Raw genomic sequence first — 22,331 nt, 5'->3', positions numbered from 1 at the left:
ATATATTTTAAAAATTTCTATAAAAAAATTATTCAATAATGTTTATAAAAATGACTTATGAAAATGCTGTTGAGTTTTAATTCAATAATTAAAAAAAAATTTTCCATTCTATTTAGTAACTTTTGATTTGATAATAAAGCTTATTACTTTTAAAAATTTTTATCATCAAATTGTAATTACTTTTATCAAAATTTGTAATTTGCTTTTTTATAAAAATCGTAAAAAAATATTTATTTATGATTTTTAATTTGTCGATTGATGGAATTTCTACATGAATTCATAATAAATTTATTTATTTATCAATAAATATAACCTTACATATCAAATTACAAATATTTCAAATGAAAATGATCCTAGGAAAAATAATTGCTTTTAATTTTAACATAAAGACGCACGGCTGCCCAATTTTAATACGCAGTAACTGCATATAATTTTTATACCTGATTTTTTTTTTTTTTTCGTATTGCTGCATTTCTTATAACTTTTAGGTCTTAACTTCAAATATTTTTTATTAAAAATATTTATATTCAAGTATTTTCTATTAATAAATGAAATTTTTTATCAATTAGGCGTTTAATAAATCTGATATTCATTAATTAAATATTAAGAAATCTTTAAATGCTAAGAAATATTTGTTAAGGACGGAAAAGTGGTCTCTAATAAATGATTTTTTAAATATTAGCAACTAAGGTAAAAGCCCCAATTATTGACGGGGGTCTAAATATTGACACCCTAAATTATTTTTAAATATATTAAATTATATGCAATAAGAATAACGATCAAATAAATTTTCATTAAATTCTAATTAATTAAAAAATTTTTAAAAATCACTTTCAGTTCAAAATATTAGGGGACGGACGGGCAAGACGGAGAGGGCGGGTAAAATGAATAATCGTTTTAAATCGCTGGTCGGTCGATAGAAACATTTTAGACAGCAATCTATCAATCTATTATGTAACTACACTTACCGTTATCGATAAAGCATTGGTTTTGCATACTTGTGGGAATTTTTTATAAATATTGAAATTTAGGAAAAAAATAAAATTTTAAATCGTAAGTATACAATACTTAGTTTAATGTTGTTAAGGACGATGCAGATTTGATTTTTTTCTTCATATTCAGGACGCGGTTGATATTTTTGCGACGATTGTTTTGATTGAAATGTATTTTCCAATCAGTATTCGTTTTACGCGACCTGAGTATTCATTTTGCCCGCCCTGGTAGGGCAAAACGGATAATGTTGACTTTTTTTTTTTTTTAATTTCGAAGAAGAATTTCTTTGTTATTATTTTTATTTTACTTAATTATAAACTTCAATTACCCAAAAATTATTAGCCAAAGTTAAGAATGGATATGATTGTAATATATATTTGTTATTTCATTTTCAAATTAACATATCCGTTTTGCCCGTCCTTCCCCTAAATATTAATTATTAAAAAAAATTAGGAAAACGGTTGACCCTGAAGGCCATCCCTGCAACTTCCCGCTAATTCCATACTTAGGCGCTTAAAATTGCACCAATGACGTTTTTGAGCTCTTCGAGCTCAAAAATACAATTTATGGGTTATTTTGAGCTCTGCGAGCTCAAAGAGATTGCTTTCCTATGCTTTAAAGCTCTTCGAGCTCAAAAGTCTGATAGAAATTTGATAAGACACTATTTTTTGAATTTTTAAACCACAATAACTTTTGAATGAATAAACCGATTTTTACGCGGTTAGAAGCATTCGACGCTGTTTTTTAAGCCTCACAAAGAATCTCAAATTTTGAATTGATCGCGCTAGGAATTTTGGAGTTATTCCGAAAAAACACTTTTTTCGGTTTTCTTTCGTTCACGATATCTCTCGAATGAATCAACCGATTTTGACCGGACTGGTGGCGATCGACGTGGTTTTTTGAGGTTAAGAGCTGATTAGTTTTTGGAATTGAACTATTAAGCCGTTTAAAAGTTATTCCAAAAAAACCACATTTGAAAAAATTTTTTTTTTCAGTTTTTTGAAGATTTCTCAAAATCTATTGATCTGAATCGGTCCAAATAGTTTTCAAAATCTAAGTTTGGTCAGACCCTTTCGAATGGCACCAACCGCGATGAAATCGGTCAAGCCGTTCAAAAGTTATAAGCGGTTCACATACTTTCACACACACACACACATACATACAGACGCCGTGACAACCTCGCGGGGATAGTCAGGGACGCTTCCTGTGACCTTCAAACGTCGAGATCTGATGAAAACTCGATTTTTGCAAAACGGGGTGAAAACAATAACTTCCCGATTTTTGAAAATCTTCGATTTTCGTAGCGGGAAGTTAAAAATGAAATCATAACTTTGTCTCTCATAGCGTCAATAATTGGGGCTTTTACCTTATTTTTAACTATAAACAAATCTTTCTGTCAGTATACTTGATTCAAGTAAATTTGTGTTCTGTGTACGCAATTGACAATATTAATAACAAGAATAGTATTATTACCCAAGACTATTAAAATCAAGGGCAAAATTGATTTAATTATGTAATAATCTATTGAAAAATAGTTCTATCATTAAAGACCGAGTAAATTTGATTGACAGTCGATTTCACAAAAACAATTTCGGATACACCTAGATCTGGTTTTTATTTCTCGACCAGGCATTTTATTATGTCATTGTTAAATATGTAAATTACCTCGGGGTCCGGTTTAATGCATTGGATTTTTGATAAATCGTAGAAGGGGTCCATAGTCGGTACCAATGCCTCGGTACTATACAAATGTAATGAGAATAAGGAACCGGGATGTGGGCGACCGAGCCGCGAAAGTAAGAGGAGGGAAGGGCGGCGTTCTTGGTAATCGGTAACTTTTACACCATGTGTCGAGTATGTACGTTACATATATAATGCATTAATGCTGGTGTATGGCATACAACATTTTATAGTACAGGGAGGGGTACGTTTATAGATCGAACGCGAACGATTGTCTTGGTAGACGTTATCTACGGGCTACTCCCCGATCCAACTCTCGAACTGTGAAGTACTGGGGTCTTTTAGTTCTTATACAACTACACGACATTCAATTCTTTGGAGTCAGTGAAACTCGACTCGTTGTGTCCGACGCACTTTGTTTTTTTATTTATTCCCTGGTTTTAAGTTTTATGTTATAAATTAGTGTTGCTGCTGATTTTACGGCTAGATTGGTTAATTGAGTTGAACGCACCAAGATTATTCGAGTATAACTTTATTGCTAATTAAACTTCTTTGCTATGAGGTAATGATTTTTAATTAATTTGTTTTAACATCTTTAATTACATTCGTGTTTTATTTTTGCGGTTTTTGGTTTTATGGATTTTTATTTTATTTAAACGATTTTTTTTATAATACTCAACTTTTTTATTTGGTCAAATGTTTTTTTATTTATTTATTTGAACGTCAATTGGCATAATACATCAATTACACTGAGAAAAAAAAATACTTTTGTTAAGAAAATTTTCTTGACACAAGAATTTATGTTCTTGAAAATTTTCAAGAATATATATTCTTAGCTCAAGAAATTGTTAAATTGATTGAAATAATTTTTACTTAATTCAAATAAAGCTATTCTTTTGGTTATCTTATAGTACCACTAGAAATTCTATAGTATCAACTCAAAATAGACTGATTCAAAAAATTATTATAGGTAAAAGCCCCAATATATGATCATGTACCAGTATATGATCACTCCATGTATTTGTATACCTATATTTGTGAATATAGATATACAAATACATGGAGTGATCATATACTGGTACGTGATCATCTATTGGGGCTTTTACCTTAGATGAAAATTTTAATGTTCTAAACATACAAAAAACTTTCATTGTGAACTCACTCATCTTCTATTTCAATAATTGCAGGCACAAACTTTCAAATACTTTTTTCAATACTAGAAATAAGTCAATCTCACTTCCTAAAATTAATAAAAACATCACAAGTTAAAGTGCAAAATACACGGCCTTTAAATATTTTAATTTATTACCGAACGAATTGAAATATTTTGCCGGAACATCCAAATTACTGAAAATAAGTCTAATTCGATGGATAAAGCAATGTGACTTATGATTTTTCTCTAAACTACTATTATAAATTAATTATATATGTAAACTAGCTTTCTTGATTTGTATTTTAATTTATACCAGTCCTATGAACAGATGTTATGCATCTCTATAGGACAGATATGTCATTTATTATATTATATTATATATCGATTATCTGTAATATTTTCTGGTTTAATAAATAATAAATAATAAAATAATAGAATATTTGATCGTAAGCGAGTTTCTTGAGCCAAGAAATTGTTAATTGAGCAAAAGTATTTTTTTTTCTCAGTGTAGGATGTTGTTGATAAAAATAAAAAAATTTCTAACTATTTGAACACTCCTTAGTAAGATAAACTGCATATCTCAACACGCGGCATTTAAAGTAATGCCTTTTTCTTCTCATTCACAATGTTTACATTCTTATATTAGAATAAACACATAAAAAATATTTTTTTTAAGAAAAAATCGTTTAAAGAAAAGTCGTAAAATACGCGTAAATAAAATAATTGTAAGCTTCAATTTTTATTAAGCTATTTATACATTTACTTTGATTGTTTATTATTGATAATAATAGATTATTTATATATTTAGTGTAACATTTTAGATGTAACCAATTATAATTTGTGTTTCACCGTATTACACGGAGAAAAGATAATAGTTACTCTCATTGTTAATACACTGAAATTATTTATATCTATTGAAATAGGGCAATAATTAATAGTGAATTTTTTTTTTCAAATTACATAAAATATAGAATCAATTTTTTCGATAAGTTCCTGATAAAATTAAAGCTTGTGATTTAACTTTAAATTAGCATAAAATTCTTTTTATTTTGATTTATGTCAATAATTTATATTATATTGTATTTTGATTTATTCTACAGCGCATAAGAATAATTTCAGTGAATTATGTAGAGAACTATCTACAGAAGAAGACTTTAACAATCTAACCGATCCCTTTTTTATATTATTTTATTTATTATAAAATGTTCGATCTATTATTTATGTTAGGCTGCATCAAAAACATCAATTATTTTTTTTTTCACAATGTACTGTGAGAATATTGTTTATAGAGTATAGAATATTGTTTAAGGTAGTTGTAGCGTGATAGGCATTTCAACAGAAAATTATGAAATTTTTTTTATTGAAAGATAAATATATTAATAATTCACTACCAAAATTTCAGATCAATTGACCGCACCGTTTTTGAGTAATTAATTTTCGAAATTGTATCTTTTACACGTAGAGGTATAGAGAGATGATAAGGTTAGTATGAAATCTTTGGCCCACTCGAGTGGTACGGAAGATTTCATACTAACTTTACCATCTCTCTATACCTATACGTGTAAAAGATACAATTTCGAAAATTAATTACTCAAAAACGGTGCAGTCAATTGATCTGAAATTTTGGTAGTGAATTATTAATATATTTATCTTTCAATAAAAAAAATTTCATAATTTTCTGTTGAAATGCCTATCACGCAACAACTACCTTAAGACGATAATTTATAGTGTAATTTTGCAATGAGTATGATAAATTCACCAAAGAAGTAATAAACCTCAAAGTTTCTTATAATTTTAACTTTGCTCTTGAATAACTTTTAAGGAAGTAAGTTTATGAATTATAAAATTTCAAAGTTTAAAATTTTTTTCCATCTTAATTAAATACAAAAATCGCTATGAAATGCGTCTTAACGTTAAAATTAAAAGCTGACATTTTTATAGGATTTTTTCGAAAAAAATAGTCGATTTTTTTATACAGTCTAAAATATTTGTAATTTGATTAGTAAAATTATATTAATTAACAAATAAATAAATTTATTATGAATTCATGTAGAAATTCCATCAATCAACAAATTAAAAAAAAAATTAAAAATCATGAATAAATATTTTTTTCAATTCTTATAAAAAAGCAACTTACAAATTTTGATAAAAATAATTACAATTTAATAATAAAAATTTTTAAAAGTAATAAGCTTTATCATCAAATAAAATTTATTACTACATTTTTATAAACATTATCGAATAATTTTTTCATAGGAATTTTTAAAATATATAATATAAAATAACCTGAATGTAATTATTCGCTTTTACACTATAATAACTAATATTTTGTAATTTTATCAATATTTATGAGTGACACTTACTCTTCAGTTAGTTACAATGTATAAGATTATAATTATTGATTGAAAAATAGTTATTAAACCTTTTACATATTATTATTATCAATTTTATAAAAAATTAGCCTGCTTAATACTTAGAATAGAAAATATTACTATTCTATTTTCTCTGAGTTTAGTAATTTATTAGGACAACTTTTGGAAAAAATTAAACCCTGAATTTTTTTAAGCTTAAAAATATTTCTTCTGTTAAAAAATTTTTTCTTATTCCGATTCAAACACTGATAGAAGGATTTGTTTATAATTAAAAATATTTGTTAATATTCAACAAATGATTTATTAAAGACCACTTTTCAGTCCTTAACAAATATTTCTTAGTATTTAAAAAGATTTATTAATATTTAATAAATGAATATCAGATTTATTAAATACAAACAAATAATTTTAAATTCTAAGAAATATTTGTTTAATACTAAAAAGTGGTCTCTAATAAATGATTTGTTAAATATTAACAAATATTTCTTAATATCCCCCATGAAAAAAAAATATAAGTCGGAATACATAAAAAATATATTTTCAATATATTAAAAATCTATAAAAAATATATAAATATATATAAAATATGTATAATAAATATATTTTTAATAATTAACTTTTGGCCGATTTTCATATATATTTTTTATATGAAAATATATTTTAGATATTTCTTTTTTTTATTTATTAAACCAGAAAATATTACAGATAATCAATATATAATACACTGATAGAAGGATTTCTTAGCATTTAAGAAGATTTCTTTGTATTTAAGAAATCATTTCTTAAACATCATTTCCTAGCATTTAAAAAATATTTCTTAGTATTTAAGAAATATTTCTTTGTATTTAAGACATATTTCTTAATATTTATATTCCTTAGTATTTAAGAAATATTTATTAAATACTAAAAAATATTTTTTAAATACTAAGAAATGATGTTTAAGAAATGATTTATTAAATACTAAGAAATATTTTTTAAATACTAAGAAATCCTTCTATCAGTGTATAATATAATAAATGACATATCTGTCCTATAGAGATGCATAGCATCTGTTCATAGGACTGGTATAAATTAAAATACAAATCAAGAAAGCTAGTTTACATATATAATTAATTTATAATAGTAGTTTAGAGAAAAATCATAAGTTACATTGCTTTATCCATCGAATTAGACTTATTTTCAGTAATTTGGATGTTCCGGCAAAATATTTCAATTCGTTCGGTAATAAATTAAAATATTTAAAGGCCGTGTATTTTGCACTTTAACTTGTGATGTTTTTATTAATTTTAGGAAGTGAGATTGACTTATTTCTAGTATTGAAAAAAGTATTTGAAAGTTTGTGCCTGCAATCATTGAAATAGAAGATGAGTGAGTTCACAATGAAAGTTTTTTGTATATTTAGAACATTACAATTTTCATCTATAATAATTTTTTGAATGTCTATTTTGAGTTGATACTATAGAATTTCTAGTGGTACTATAAGCACCACCTCAGGCAATTAATCCGTAGTTAATAATACTTTCAATCATTGCATGGTAAATTATTTTTAAAGTCCTTCTATTCATAAATAAACTAAGTTTATAGAAAACAATAAACATATAATCTAAATATATTTTTTTTTATATTTTTAGCTATGTATTTTAAGATATATTTTGAATATATCTAAAATATATTTTTTATACATTTCGACATATATTTATTTTATATTTTTAGCTATGTATTTTAAGATATATTTTGAATATATCTAAAATATATAAAATATATATGAAAATCGGCCAAAAGTTAGTTATTAAAAATATATTTACTATACATATTTTTTATATATTTATATATTTTTTATAGATTTTTAATATATTTAAAATATATTTTTTATATATTTCGACATATATTTTTTTTACATTTTTTTTCATGGGGGACAATTAAATTCTTCTATCAGTGTAACAATTGATCAATTTTTTATAATTAAAAAACGGTAGAGCCGACATTTTAAACAATTGCCACAATTTAAAAACTTCTTTCAAAATAAATCAATTAATAATTAAAAATTGCACGAAAGATAGTTTGAAATTTTAGTTAAAAAAAAAAAGTTATTAGTAAACTTGATAAAATTAATTCATAATAATTAATTAGTTATTGAAAAAATATAATGAATAAAAAAAGAGAAGGTCACCCGATACCAAGGATCGATAGGCGTTCAATTACGGACACTAACTTGATCAATAAATAACAAACTCATTGCCGAGTTATTCTCAGTTTGACAATGACAAAATAACCGGATCAAAATCAATCTTGTGTAACATTCATCAATATTTAAAATGAATCTAAGTACTAAAGTGGCAAACTAGTTTACAAGCTATCAGATATAGTATCCTAACTTTGATCTTAAATAATATAATGAATGTGAAGTAAAGAATAATTGACAATAGAAAATGATTTAAAGCTTTTGCGACAACTTCTGGACAATTAATTCCTGTGTTTAAAAATAAAAACTTCCATGAATAATGGATAGTACTATACTTTTATTAAGAATTTTTGATTTGATATGTCGAGATCAAATTACGGTTGACGGTGAACTGCGTGTGTATAAAGAAACTCGTAAACACAGAATTGTTATTAGCTGTTTTTTCCTTTCGAAAAAGTGAATGGCTTATCAATTAACTTGGAAAACAAAAAGAAAAACCGACATGTCGGACAAAAGCGAACAGAAGACTATTCATAACAAACTTACGCTTACCATTAGCATTTAGCATTCAGTAAATGTTAGTGATTATGTCGATAACAATAATTATAACAATGGGGATAGTAATGCTATTATTAGTTCTGAAAGAAGATGTAATAAATAATTTAACAAAAAGTTTCCTCGGAATTCACGGTCAAGCGACGGCTGTCCAAGTCAGTAGCTTGTTATGAAATTCACCGTATCAAAGTAGAAAGTCATTCGAATGTCGTTCCGCTAACAAATCTAGTGCATTAAAAAAAATGTACCTTTATGGTCAGAAAAACAATGAACCATATTTGTCAGATTTGGGTTGGTTTGTTTTAAATTTCAATCACTATTTTCTCTTCTTATTTGTAAGTCCACATATCCATTGTTGGACAACAAAATGTTTTTTATGGTAGACAATAAACATTTCCGATTATTTAATTTAAAAAATTACAAATTAGAAATTAAAATAAAAATAATACTAATCTTTTTTAGGAATCAATAATTAAAAAATGAAATTACTAATTTTTTTTTCTTTACAAATTTATTAATTAAAACAAACATTATTAATTGCCTTAAAAAAATTAGTATTTAAAATTAATGTTTAATTTTTATAAAAAATTACATGTTTTTTAGTCAGAAGAAAATAGTTAACTAAAAAACCTTTTTTTTTCTTTGAAGTAAAAGACTAAGCAGAAAAAAATCATGGTGAATTTTTCCTTAAATTTTGAAATTATTTTATACTAAAATTACAAACATATAGATTGTTTTAATCAAAATGCCTTTCTGTATTTATAAAAAAAAATTACCAAAATATTTGGATTTACTTTTTGAAAAATTATAACTACTTTGTTTAATTTGAAATAATTAAAAAAAAAAATACATAACTAATTTTAATAAAAAATTATTGATTAGGGAATTAAATCTCCAATTTTGCTATAAGTTTAATGAATATAAAAAAAAATATTAATAAATTTTCTACAAAAGCGAGCAAACGGAGATATTAGTGAAATAACGGCAATAATTAATATTAGCAATCTTGCAGTCACTATGTGACTATCGTGACTTGTGAACTATAAATAAATAAAATTTTGCTTTATTAAATAATGACTTTTGTTAAGTTGTACTGTAGCTTTTTTAACTATTGACATTTTTAAAGATATAAGCTCATTCCGATGTTACACTCATCGAGAGCTTTCATTTGAGTACCCACATGCATTTTGATATATTTTTCATATATACATATATATAATATATATAAATATATGTAAAATTGATGTTGGTACTCAAATGAAAGATCTCGATAAGGGTAATGTCGGAGTGAGCTTATATCTTTAAAAATGTCAATAGTTCACAAGATATTTGCTAAATTGAACTATAATTTCTTAAATATTGACGTTTTTAAAGATATAAGCTCTTCCCAATGTTATACTCATCAAGAGCTTTCATTTGAGTACCCACAAGTATTTTAATATATTTTTCATATATTCATATATATAAATATATAAATATACGAAAAATTGATATGGGTACTCAAATGAAAGGTCTCGATGAGTGTAAAGTCGGGGTGAGCTTATATCTTCAAAAATGTCAATAGTTCATAAGATATTTGCTAAATTGCACTGTAATTTTTTAACTATTGACGTTTATAAAGATATAAGCTCATCCCGATGTGACACTCATCAAGAGCTTTCATTTGAATACCCACATGCATTTTGATATATTTTTCATATATACATATACATAATATATATAAATATATGAAAAATTGATGTGGGTACTCAAATGAAAGGTCTCGATGAGTGTAACATCGGGATGAGCTTATATCTTTAAAAATGTCAATAGTTCACGAGATACAAGGTTTATTTCTCAATTATGTATCTCGAGATAGAGCATTTTCGAATGCAGCCTAAATACTTATCATCATAAATTGACTATCGGTGAGAATGATATGAAACCTTGAAAAGGCACAACTCCAGGTCAAGACTTTTCCAACGATACCAAATTTAGCTATAAAAACCCATTTTATCATATAAATACACTAGGGTGCGTCAAAATTTAATCTTCCAAAGCAACCTTTTAAAAATGAAATTTTGAGTTTCGCTCTTAACAGAAGCTGTATTTGGGCATTTTCTGATATATTTTGGTGTGTCACAATTTATTTGATAGTCACAGAATTTTTTAACAGGAGTTTCGTTTGGCCAAATTTTGAAATTTTTAAATTCCAGAAAAATTGCTTCAACAAAACTCCTGTTAAACAATTATGTGAGCATCAAATAAGTCCCGACACATCAAAATATCTCATGAAATGCCCTAACCTAACTCCTGCTAAAAGCGGAACTCAAAATTCCAATTTTAAAAGGTTGCTTTTAGAGATTAAATTTTGACGCACCCTAAAATACACTGACCACAAAATTTTGCTTATCCTCTTAATAATATAGATTATATTGTTTCAGGAACTTCCTGCCGACGATCCTATTGATAGGGTCGCTCGGAACCGCCGAGATAAGTTCGGAGGTTCTCGAAACAATAGCGCAATGGCCTGTGTTGGACTACGCATTGCCGTATGACCGGGAATACCTAGCCCAATTTCGCCCTGAGAATGTCGTTCCAACAGGATTCGAAGTATCAGAGCACAGAATATTCATCGCCACTCCCCGAATCCGAGCTGGTGTTCCCGCGACTCTGAGTGTGATTCCTCGTGACTTACCACTGGGAAGCAGTCCACAATTAGACGCCTATCCCTCGTGGGATTGGCATGGCGCTGGTAAAGGTAACTTCAACTGCTCCGGGCTGATATCTGTCTACAGAATCCGCATCGATAAATGCAACAGGTTATGGGTCCTCGACAGTGGAATCAACACCTCCGTCGACGACTTCCAGGTCGTTTGTTCGCCAAAACTCCTTGTTTTCGACCTCCAGACTGATCAACTTGTTCGCCAAGTCATCTTCCCCCGCGAAGTAAGCTAATTTAGCTGTAAAGAGTTCGAAATTTCAATAGCTAACAATTATGTTTATTCTAATTAAAATTTTTAGGTTCTAAGACCTGATACACTTCTTACTAACCTTGTGATAGATGACACTGAAGCTCGTACTTGCGATGACGTCTTTGTTTACATTACAGACACTGTTGGCCCTGGTAAATTAATTACCATTAAGATTTATTATTATTTATGTAGTAATAATGGAGAAAAAATGTTAATACAATTGATTTATAGGACTTCTTGTGTTCGATGGAACTGCTGACAGAAGCTGGCGGTATGTTCACGCATCAATGCTTCCAGATCCAAATTTTTCTACTTATCGGGTCAGTAATTCGCTTTAAATAATAATATTTTTTATTTTATAATAATAATAACAATAATAATAATAATAATAATAATAATAATAATAAAAATAAAAATAAATAATAATAATAAAAGTTAGCCAACATTTTCGATTTTTCGATTTTGCTTAATTTATTATTGAATTAGAACTTAAAAATATTTTAAAAATTGCACTTGTAGTTTTTCAATTTTTCTACAAATTAAAAATTTTAAAAATTTTTTTGTAATTTTTTTTTGATTAAAAAAAATAATTAACATTTTTAATGTCAGCTAATTTAATTTTCATTTTTAAACAATAACAAAGTTAGCCGAAATTTTTTATTTTTTTATTTTGCTTAATTTTTTAATTTAGAACTAAAAAATATTTTTTAAAAATTGAACTTGAAGTTTTTGAAGTTTTTTACAAATGAAATTTTTTTTTCTTACTTTTTTGTAGTAATTTTTTTAATAAAAAAAATTCTGAAAATTTTTAAATGTCGGCTAATTTAATTTTTATTTTAAAATAATAACAAAGTTAGCCGAAATTTTTTAATTTTCGATTTTGCTTAATTTATTAAATTAGATCTAAAAAATATTTTTTAAAAATTGCACTTAAAGTTTTTCAATTTTTCTACAAATTAAAAATTATTTTTTTAATTTTTTCTTGATTATAAAGAATTATAAGCATTTCTAATGTCGGCTAATTTAATTTTCATTAGCTTTAATAATTCTATTTATATTACTCAACAAATCTCACTGATAATTTTTTATGCAATGAGTTATCAAAAACAATTTTTTGTAGAATTCATGAACAAAATTCGATAAATGACGTATTCATTTTTTTTTTAAAGACTTTTTTGTTACAATTTTTTCCTACAATCGGAAGTAACGTTAAGTTTTTTGGAATATCTAAAAAGTTTGTTAAGAATTAGTGTTACACATCCAGGAACTTTTTTCTAGTTTATATAATTCCTACTTAAGAGAATTTATTGTTAACATATTTGTTTTATGATACTAACATTACAGTCATTATTTATTATTTATTATGTGTTTGAACTTCTAAGTCATGAGTGAGTTTATACAAACTATAATGGAGCTCAGTGAAAGGTTAGAAGTATTTTTAAACATTGATCCCACTATAAAAATATTAAAATCGCATTAGTGATACAATTTTATGAATAAACTTAAGAAATGAAAGTTTAAGGCCAAAGTTGTTACAATTTATTAACTGGAATAAAATTTCTGCTTAATTAAGCTAAATTATTAACAATTATTAATAACTTATTAGCAGTTTTCTTTAAATTTTATGCGAAATTTCTAAGTTAAAAATTATTTATCGAAGAAATGACAGTTCTGCAATATTCCCATACTTTAAATTTTTTACTTGATAAGTATATCAATATTACAAGTTTCAATCGGTTTATTATTACAAATATACATTCACCGCGCTAGCATTAATCGCCGGAATCGTGTAGTATGTATATAATTAGCGTCGTATGAAGAAATCACGTAAAATAAGACTATTGTTTTTGCATAGAGAGAGGTTTTAATGTTAACTAATTTTTGAATTCACTTAATTAATTTCTCTTTGATATTTATTTTCAAATTTTATTTAAAAAAAATTCAAAGGAACCAATCAATATTTTTGATACTTACATAAATAAATTAATATTCTTCTTAAGCAAAAATATAAAATAAATTTTTAACTCGCTTTGTTCTGTTATATAACATTTTGCAAGAATCATTAATTAATTTAATTGTTATTACTTCAGTAACACGTAAAACAAAATTAACGTAATAATATTCCGCAATTATTGAATTATAAATTAAAATAATCGATGAAAATTTTCTCATGCAATAAAAAATCTGAAAACTAGCCGCGACAAAATCAAATTAAAAATATTTTTAATTAACAATTTTATATATCCTTAAAATAGTTTCGCAGATACCACAGGAATAAAATATTAATTTTATTAAAATAATAATAATAAATTATTAATGTTATGTACAAATTCTCTTTTGATTTACATAATAAATTTATCTATGTAATGTTGGACTGAAGAAAAAAAACAAAAATAATTTTTATTAATTATTACTACTATATGCTCTAAATCAGCACTTTTATTTATATAAAATATTCAATATATTTTTTTTTTCATTACTTAAATTTTTATCTAAATCTGTAAAGTACTTTTTGTAAAATAAAATGAAATCTGTTATTTTTTATTAGGATTAATTGTAAAAGCATAATTTTTTTATATTAATGTTTTTTTCTGGTTCTCTGCAGTTCTTTAAAAATCTAACTGAAGATTTGAAAGATATTCAACTAAGTATTTTATAGTCTATAAAAATTTTTGTTTGCATTATTACTTCTTATGAGAAACCAAAAAGTTTATTTTATTTCGTAAACTTGTACAGAAAAAATATTTCTTGGGCTAAGAAAATTTTAAGGAAAACAACAGTTATTTTGGAGTAAGAAGAAATTTTCTTGGAAGAAACTTTGAGTTAATTCAAGAAATTTTCAATCTTCCTTAATATTTTCTTAAGCCAAGAAAATTTACACTCAAGAATTTTTTTTTTTCAGTGCGGACGTTAAGATTTGAATAAAATTAACATGATAGGAGATAATAATATTAAAAATTTAGATATCAATTGAGGATAAATTGTTTGTGCCTGGAGGGAAATACAGGCTAACAATATTACGAAAAATTAGAGAAAAAAAATTGTTGTATTAGACTAGACAGCCAATAAACTAAAAATTTAATGACTTACGTCAGAAAATATCTAAAAGTATTATAAAACCGGTCTTTAGAAAAAATAAATATTAAAAAAATATCAAGAATATTATTAATTATTAGAAGTATAGTTTTAAGAATTTTGAAATATTGATTATCATGAAAATTCAAAATTGTTTGGATCTCTCTTTTTAGATTGCGATTAAAAGGAGACGAATTTATTACATTGCTTAAATAAAGTCAAAAGAATGTTGTATTTATTGTGACTTTTTTTAAATTTTTATAATAAATTTATGTAATTTAAAATATTTAATAATTTATATTTATTATAATTAATTATTATAAAAAATTCTAGTCTTATTATAATGTTCTAGTAATTGAGGGTACTACCCCGAGTCAGAATAATGAACCTACATAAGCCTACATGAACCTACATGAGCCTACAGGACAATTTTTAATTGTTTTGATCGATATTTTTATCTTTAATTGTTTTGATTGATCAATATAAACTCGCAAAATATACTTATAGCAATATTAAATAGTACAATACAAATAAATTTAAATAGTAACTAAAAATTTATTGATAAAAAAACTTAAAAATTCAATTTATAAATTGAATAATATCGATCAAAACAATTGAAAATTATTCTGTAGGCTCATGTAGGTTCATGTAGGCTCATATAGGTTCATTATTCTGACTCGGGACCTCAATATTATAATTATTAAATTAATTAAAGTAACTTTAATGATTGAATTACAGATCGGCTCTGACACATTCGAATTGTTTGACGGAGTAGTAGGATTGACATTTTCTCCAAGAGAAAACTTGGTATACTATCAACCTCTGGCGACAGATCGTATCTTCAGTGTATCTTCATTAGTATTAAAAGCTGGTCCCCTGCCATTCGGACAGCCACTTCCGGTAACAGTAGTTGGGAAAAAGTCCAGCCAAGGATTAGCATTAGCAGTTAATCAACGTGACAATTCATTAATCTTCTCTCCTTTCACGGAAACGGCGATAGCCAGCTGGAGCCCTGCGACTAACAAACAGCGGTAACTATTAATTAGTATAATTATCATTATTACTACGATTAATTTATAGTAATATTAATATTACATATATTTACCATTAAAAATTGTATTTATTTTTTAGTGTCCTCGCATTCAGCGCCGAAAAATTGCAATTCGTTGCTGAATTGATGTGGTACGAACGCGACAATGGAAACATTTGGATTTTATCTTCGAGATTTCAGAAGTATTACAACCGTCAAGTTAATCCGCAGGAAATTAACCCTCGGCTTCTGAGAATAAGATCAAAATCTCCTTTATTAGTGCCACCAAGTATTTACCATTACAATCCCCACTTCCCAATTAATATTTACAACAACACTTTAACTCATTCATATTATTAATGAATTAGTGTTTAAGTAATTAGATTAAAATAATAATAACCCACAAACTAGAAATTTATTTAGAGACACGACAGTATCTCGCGCCAAGTACAGTTTTTTTATTGTTACATTCCAGGAAAGAACAAGATGACACTGGATATCATCCTAGATTATACTCAGTGAAAAAAAATTTCAGATAGTAGCTAGATTGGATTATATCCAGATTACAATGAGTATAATCCAAATATCACAGAGTATAATTTGGATTTTTCTAGCTACTATCTAAAATTTTTTTTACCGCAGATATCACTGAGTATAATCTGGGATGATATCCAGTGTCATCTTGTTCTTTTCGTGTTCTAGCAGAAATTGAATATTCAATTTGCATTTTTAGTGTAAATATATACTTAAAATCCCAGAAGAAATAATTTATGTATTTTAATCAAAAATTTTAAAAAGTTTGGCAAATCCTAAAGTGCACGATTCATAATGCTCGTTCGTTTGATAAATAAAAAAAAAAATAGTTAATTTTCTGAAAGAATATTTTTTTTTAAATGTTATTTTAATTTTTTTTTTTATTTAAATATTACTTTTGTAATTTACTATTTTTTTTGTTGGCTACTTTTTTTTTTTTTTTTTTATTAATACTTTTAAATACAATTTCTTTTTTTATTTATTTTTTTATTTCAAGTTTTACGCGGTGAATTCGTGAATTTTTTACACAATTTATCATGTTTTTAACGGAGAATTGAGTTGATTGACACGAATTTTCTTTTAACTATTTTGATATTTTTTTCTGGTTCTATTATCTTAAATTGATTTTTACCATTGACAGAATTAATCTTCATTAAATTATCTATCGAATGGTGCGCAAGTTAATTAGACTTTCTGATGCTTCGCATCATGAGTCGTGCAAAAACTAGAAAATCGAACGCGCTTTGCGTTATATAAAGGATATTAAAAGAAATTGAAGAAAATTTTTAAAAACTTACTATTTAGATTTTAAGATTAATTTTTTACATATTGATGAAATAGTTGCCATGAAAATTTATATTTTCCACAAAAAAAATTATTAAAACAATAATACAAATATTTTATAAGTTTATCGATGGCATTACGCCTCCGTCGAGGAAAAAAATAGTATACACTCCTCGGGAAGTAAATAAGAAAGCCTCAGATCACATGTTTGTTGACCTCGGCTTCGCCTCGGCCAACAATTACATGATCTGAGACATTTCTTACTTTACTTCCCTAGGGGTGTAATGTACTATTTTTAATTTTAAATCTTTGTAAGGACTGATAAAAATGAAAATTATTTTTTTTCTGGGAATATTAGACTATTATAAAACCATATTTTAAAGCTTTTTGTATATTTTATAAAAAAAAAAAATAACACTTGTTAAACTTTCAATAAAAGTACATTTTTTAAAAGTACAAATACCAAATTTATTTGTTGTTAATTTGCAGAAAAGACATAATTGATGGCCTTGGCCGTGATTGAAAGATGTCAATGATTTTAAGTGAGCATTAAAGTTAATTGTATTTTCGCAATGCAATTGCAAGTAAATGCACGAGTTTATCTCATAATCGGGAAGGTTAAAATTAGAAAGGTAAAGGAAAAAAGTAAACTCTCTTGGATTAGTAGACTAATAAACATGACAGTATTTCATTGACTGTTTAGCTGGTCGGTTTATTTTAATTATTCGACTATTTGTCCGTTTAACATCTAGAAGCTCATTTATGATCATTGTAATTACTAATTATATTAATATTTATTTTATTAACACGTGTAACTTGTAAACGGGAACAGTTTTTGCAATAAATATGCTCGTAAATATCTTGTCATTTATGTTTTTGTCAAGTTTATATTTCACAACTGTCAGCTCTGCGGGAAAGTTTGAGACTGTGTACAAATGGTATTGGGTAGACTACTTGTGGGAGAGCGAAACACAAAGACTTGCTTCTATAATTACCGGTGAATATAATTATACTAAACCGGTGATTATTGATGTTGACGTTTGGAAAGGTAATTAATAATTTATATTATTAAGAGGATAAGCAAAATTTTGTGGCCAGTGTATTTATATGAAAAAATGGGTTTTTATGGTTAAATTTGGTATCGTTGGAAAAATCTTGACCTGGGGTTGTGCCTTTTCAAGGTTTCATATCATTCTCACCGATTGTCAGTTATGATAAGTATTTAGGCAGCATTCGAAAATGCTCTATCTCTAGATACATAATTAAAAAATGTGCTTGTATCTTGAGAACTATTGATATTTTTAAAGATATAAGCTCATCCCGATGTTATACTCATTGAGACCTTCCATTTGAGTACCCACATCAATTTTTCATATATTTATATATTTATATATATGTGTATATGAAAAATATATCAAAAATGTAAGTGGGTACTCAAATGAAAGCTCTTGATGAGCGTAATATCAGGATGAGCTTACATCTTTAATAATATCAATAATTAAGAAATGACCTTGTATTTTGTGAACTATTGACATTTTTAAAGATATAAGCTCATCCCGATGTTACACTCATCAAGACCTTCTATTTGAGTACCCACATCAATTTTTCATATATTTTATATATTTATGTATATTATATATATGTACATATGAAAAATATATCAAAATGCATGTGGGTACTCAAATGAAAGCTCTTGATGAGTATAACATCAGGATGAGCTCATATCTTTAAAAACGTCCATATTTAAGAAATTACAGTGCAATTTAACAAATATTTTATGAACTATTGAAATTTTTAAAGATATAAGCTTATCTTGGTGTTATACTCTTCGAGACCTATCATTTGAGTACCCACATTAATTTTTCATATATTTATATATATTATAAATATGTATATATGAAAAATATATAAAAATGCATGTGGGTACTCAAATGAAAGCTCTTGATGAGTGTAACATCGGAATGAGCTTATATCTTCAAAAATATCAATAGTTAAGAAAGTACAGTGCAATTTAACAAAAGTCATTATTTAATAGAGCAAAATTTTATTTATTTATCGTTCACAAGTCAAGGCAGTCATCTAGTGATTGCAAGGTTGCTAGTTAATAATTAATAATTCATTTTTAGTTATTCTAATAATATATTATTTCAATATATAACAGATAAAAACCAATATTATTATTTATTTATTTATTCATTCATTTGAACGCCAATCGGCATTATACATCAATTAAGATATTTCTTAAATTATAAATTGTAAATTATGAAATTTTAAATTCTAAAATTTTAGCTGGAAAATTGCACGAAAATAAATTCTTATTTAGTGATGTCTAGTATAAAAATTAAGAGTATTATTAATAATATTGCAAAATGTGTTTATGAAAACATACTGATAAATAAAATTAATTCCAGATAAAAAAGTATTTGTAACAGTGATAAGAACTGATGGAGTTCCCGCAAGCTTAACAACAATCTCAGGAAAAATCGGAGGAGGTGGTCCCCTTTTAAAACCGTACCCTAATTGGAGTTGGGCAAGAAAAGGCGACTGTAATTCAATAACCAGCGTGTTTCGAGTTGCGGTAAGTGTGAATATCATAAATTATTTATAAAAAAGTAGTAAATACTATTAATATTAATATTACACTCAACAACCGATACAGATTGATGAATGCGATCGCCTTTGGGTGCTCGATACAGGAAAAATAAACGAAGAACACGTTTGTCCGGCACAATTACTGGCGTTCGATTTAAAAACAGACATTCTGATAAAGAGAGTTAAAATTCCTCGTGACATAGCAATAAATATTGTTACGAAAAAAGGTTTATTGGTAACGCCAATTGTGGAAACTCAAGGAGTTTACTGTTCTAAGACATTTGTAAGTCAAGCCCATGCATTCATTTTTTGCATTATTCAAATTCTTTTTTATTACACATACTTGTTTTATGCTAATAATACTCAATGCTTTAATGGAAATTAAAATCAATAAAAATAATTTTTTTTTCTTGTAGGTTTACATCGCAGATGTTACTGGCAATGCTTTGATAATTTACAACGGTACAAGCCTTTGGCGAATTGAATCGCCGATTTTCCAGCCTCAAGAAGCAGCAGCGAGTGTTACAATTGCTAATGAAACTTTTTATCTCGATGACGGAGTTTTGGGAATGGCGTTGAGCCCAAAATCGTCCAAAAATTCGCGACAACTTATTTTGCGACCTCTAGCATCCTTTGACATTATTTCAGTGGAAACTTCAAGCCTGCATAAATCATATGCCAATGAACCGATACGATACACGGTAGTATCAAGAGCGTTACCCAGTCAAGCGGCAGCAATGGCTTTCTCCAGCGGTGGAACACTTTTTTTTGGACTCCCTCATGATCTTGCAATGGCTTGCTGGAATATTAATAAGCCGCTTACGAGAGATAATATCGTAAGTTTCACACATTTGAAAGTGGAATTTTTTTTTTTAATACTTAACTGAGAACGACTTTTTTTTGTTACGTTGTATTTACTTTGCAGGTAGTAATTGATAGGGATCACAACGATTATCAGTTTGTAAGCGGTGTTAAAGTTATTCCTTCGAGATTCACGAAGAGATATGAAGAATTATGGATTGCGACTAATAGATACCAAAAAATAGCATTAGAAACTCAGAATTTTAATGAGATTAATTTTAGAATTATGAAGAGTCCTGTTGATAATTTAATTAAAGGAACTAATTGTAACAATGGTTTTAATTTTAAATTTCTTTCGGATTATAATTTAGCGTTTTCTAATTATTTTTAAATAAAAAAAAAAATTATTAGTATTTACTAAATTTTTTATATCCCGATTCTTTAATTTTATTTTAATATTGCAATTTATCTAAAAATTGAAAATCACTTAAGATTTTATTGAAAGAATACTTCTTTTAAATTATTCATAAATGCTTTAAATTACTCGCTTTTTTAACATATAATCATTATAAATCATTAAAGTGTTAAGTATTCGATGTAAATTATTGCTTCGCTTTCTTCAGCTGTTTAAATTTTTTATTTTTTAAATGGCTATTGCAGTTTATTCACTTTTTTTTTTTAATAATTCCAATCAATAAATTATTCATCAATTTTTTTATAAAAATACTTGAAAAAATTTTAAAGCTTAACTAAATAATTAATAGTTTAAAAAACACATTTTTTATAAAAAATTAAACTAAAAAATAGAGAATAAATTTTAATAAATTTGAAATAAGAATAATGTAAAAAATTCAAATAAATATAAATTGAAAATAGTGTAAATAAGAAAAAAATGTATTTTACTGTAAAAAAAAGCGTGGGGTGCATGTTGTCAATAGTTATAATTATAAATATTTTATTGATAAATATGAGTAGAAAGATTATCATTTTTATAATATCTTAAAAAGCACCAACGCATTTTTTAAAAATAAAATACATTTTTTTCTTATTTACACTATTATGAATTTATATTTATTAAAATTTTTTACACTATTCTTAATTCAAATTTATATTCTATTGATGGTGTACCTCTACCTTATATTGAATCAATCAAGTGCCTTGGAGTTCATTTTACGTGTAATTTATCGTGGAACTTACACACATCAAAAACTATAAGTAAAATCAATTCGGCATTATATAGCCTGAAATTACGTAGAAATATTTACACTTCATCAATTAAAAAATTACTTGTATCGGCAACTATTTTACCGTTAATTGATTATTGCTCTATAGTATTATTAAATGCAACTGATGAAAATGATTGTAAACTCCAGCGCTCTTTAAATTCAGCAATTCGCTTCATCTTCAATTTAAAGCGAGATGAACATGTCTCGCCTTATAGACGTGAACTGGGATGACTCTCGATAAAGAGTCGTCGAATTTATTTTACTTGTTGTTACTTTTATAAATTATTAGAAATTGGTAAACCTAGCTATTTGCGCGAATTATTTCAAGAAGACCTTACTGTAAGACGCTCTGAGAGACTAGCAGCCAAGAAAAATAATATTCTCTTTAAATTCCCAAATTT

The 22,331-nt window shown here is 26.2% G+C and overlaps 1 protein-coding gene across 1 annotated transcript; it reads left to right on the top strand.

Moving 5' to 3' along the window:
• The first annotated feature begins 2,870 nt into the window (after positions 1-2,870).
• On the top strand, positions 2,871-21,095 carry LOC123265323. The gene is made up of 11 exons (XM_044729021.1): positions 2,871-3,235; positions 11,359-11,863; positions 11,939-12,041; positions 12,121-12,209; positions 15,703-15,995; positions 16,096-16,348; positions 18,134-18,359; positions 19,723-19,889; positions 19,971-20,186; positions 20,320-20,739; positions 20,829-21,095. Exons 1-11 carry the CDS (start codon positions 3,231-3,233, stop codon positions 21,093-21,095), a joined length of 2,544 nt encoding a protein of 847 aa, XP_044584956.1. The 5' UTR covers positions 2,871-3,230.
• Positions 21,096-22,331: the final 1,236 nt, after the last annotated feature.

The sequence above is a fragment of the Cotesia glomerata genome, linkage group LG5 (assembly GCF_020080835.1).
Source record: "Cotesia glomerata isolate CgM1 linkage group LG5, MPM_Cglom_v2.3, whole genome shotgun sequence".
Lineage (NCBI taxonomy): Eukaryota > Metazoa > Arthropoda > Insecta > Hymenoptera > Braconidae > Cotesia > Cotesia glomerata.
The sequence above is the reverse complement of the archived record's forward strand: the minus strand, read 5'-3'. Positions and strand labels throughout refer to the sequence as shown.

Excerpts from the sequence above, each read along its gene's own strand:
- LOC123265323 (XM_044729021.1), top strand. Across the intron at positions 20,187-20,319 it reads TTTACTGTTCTAAGACATTT|GTTTACATCGCAGATGTTAC; the intron begins GTAAGTCAAGCC and ends TTTTTCTTGTAG. Across the intron at positions 20,740-20,828 it reads CGCTTACGAGAGATAATATC|GTAGTAATTGATAGGGATCA; the intron begins GTAAGTTTCACA and ends TTTACTTTGCAG.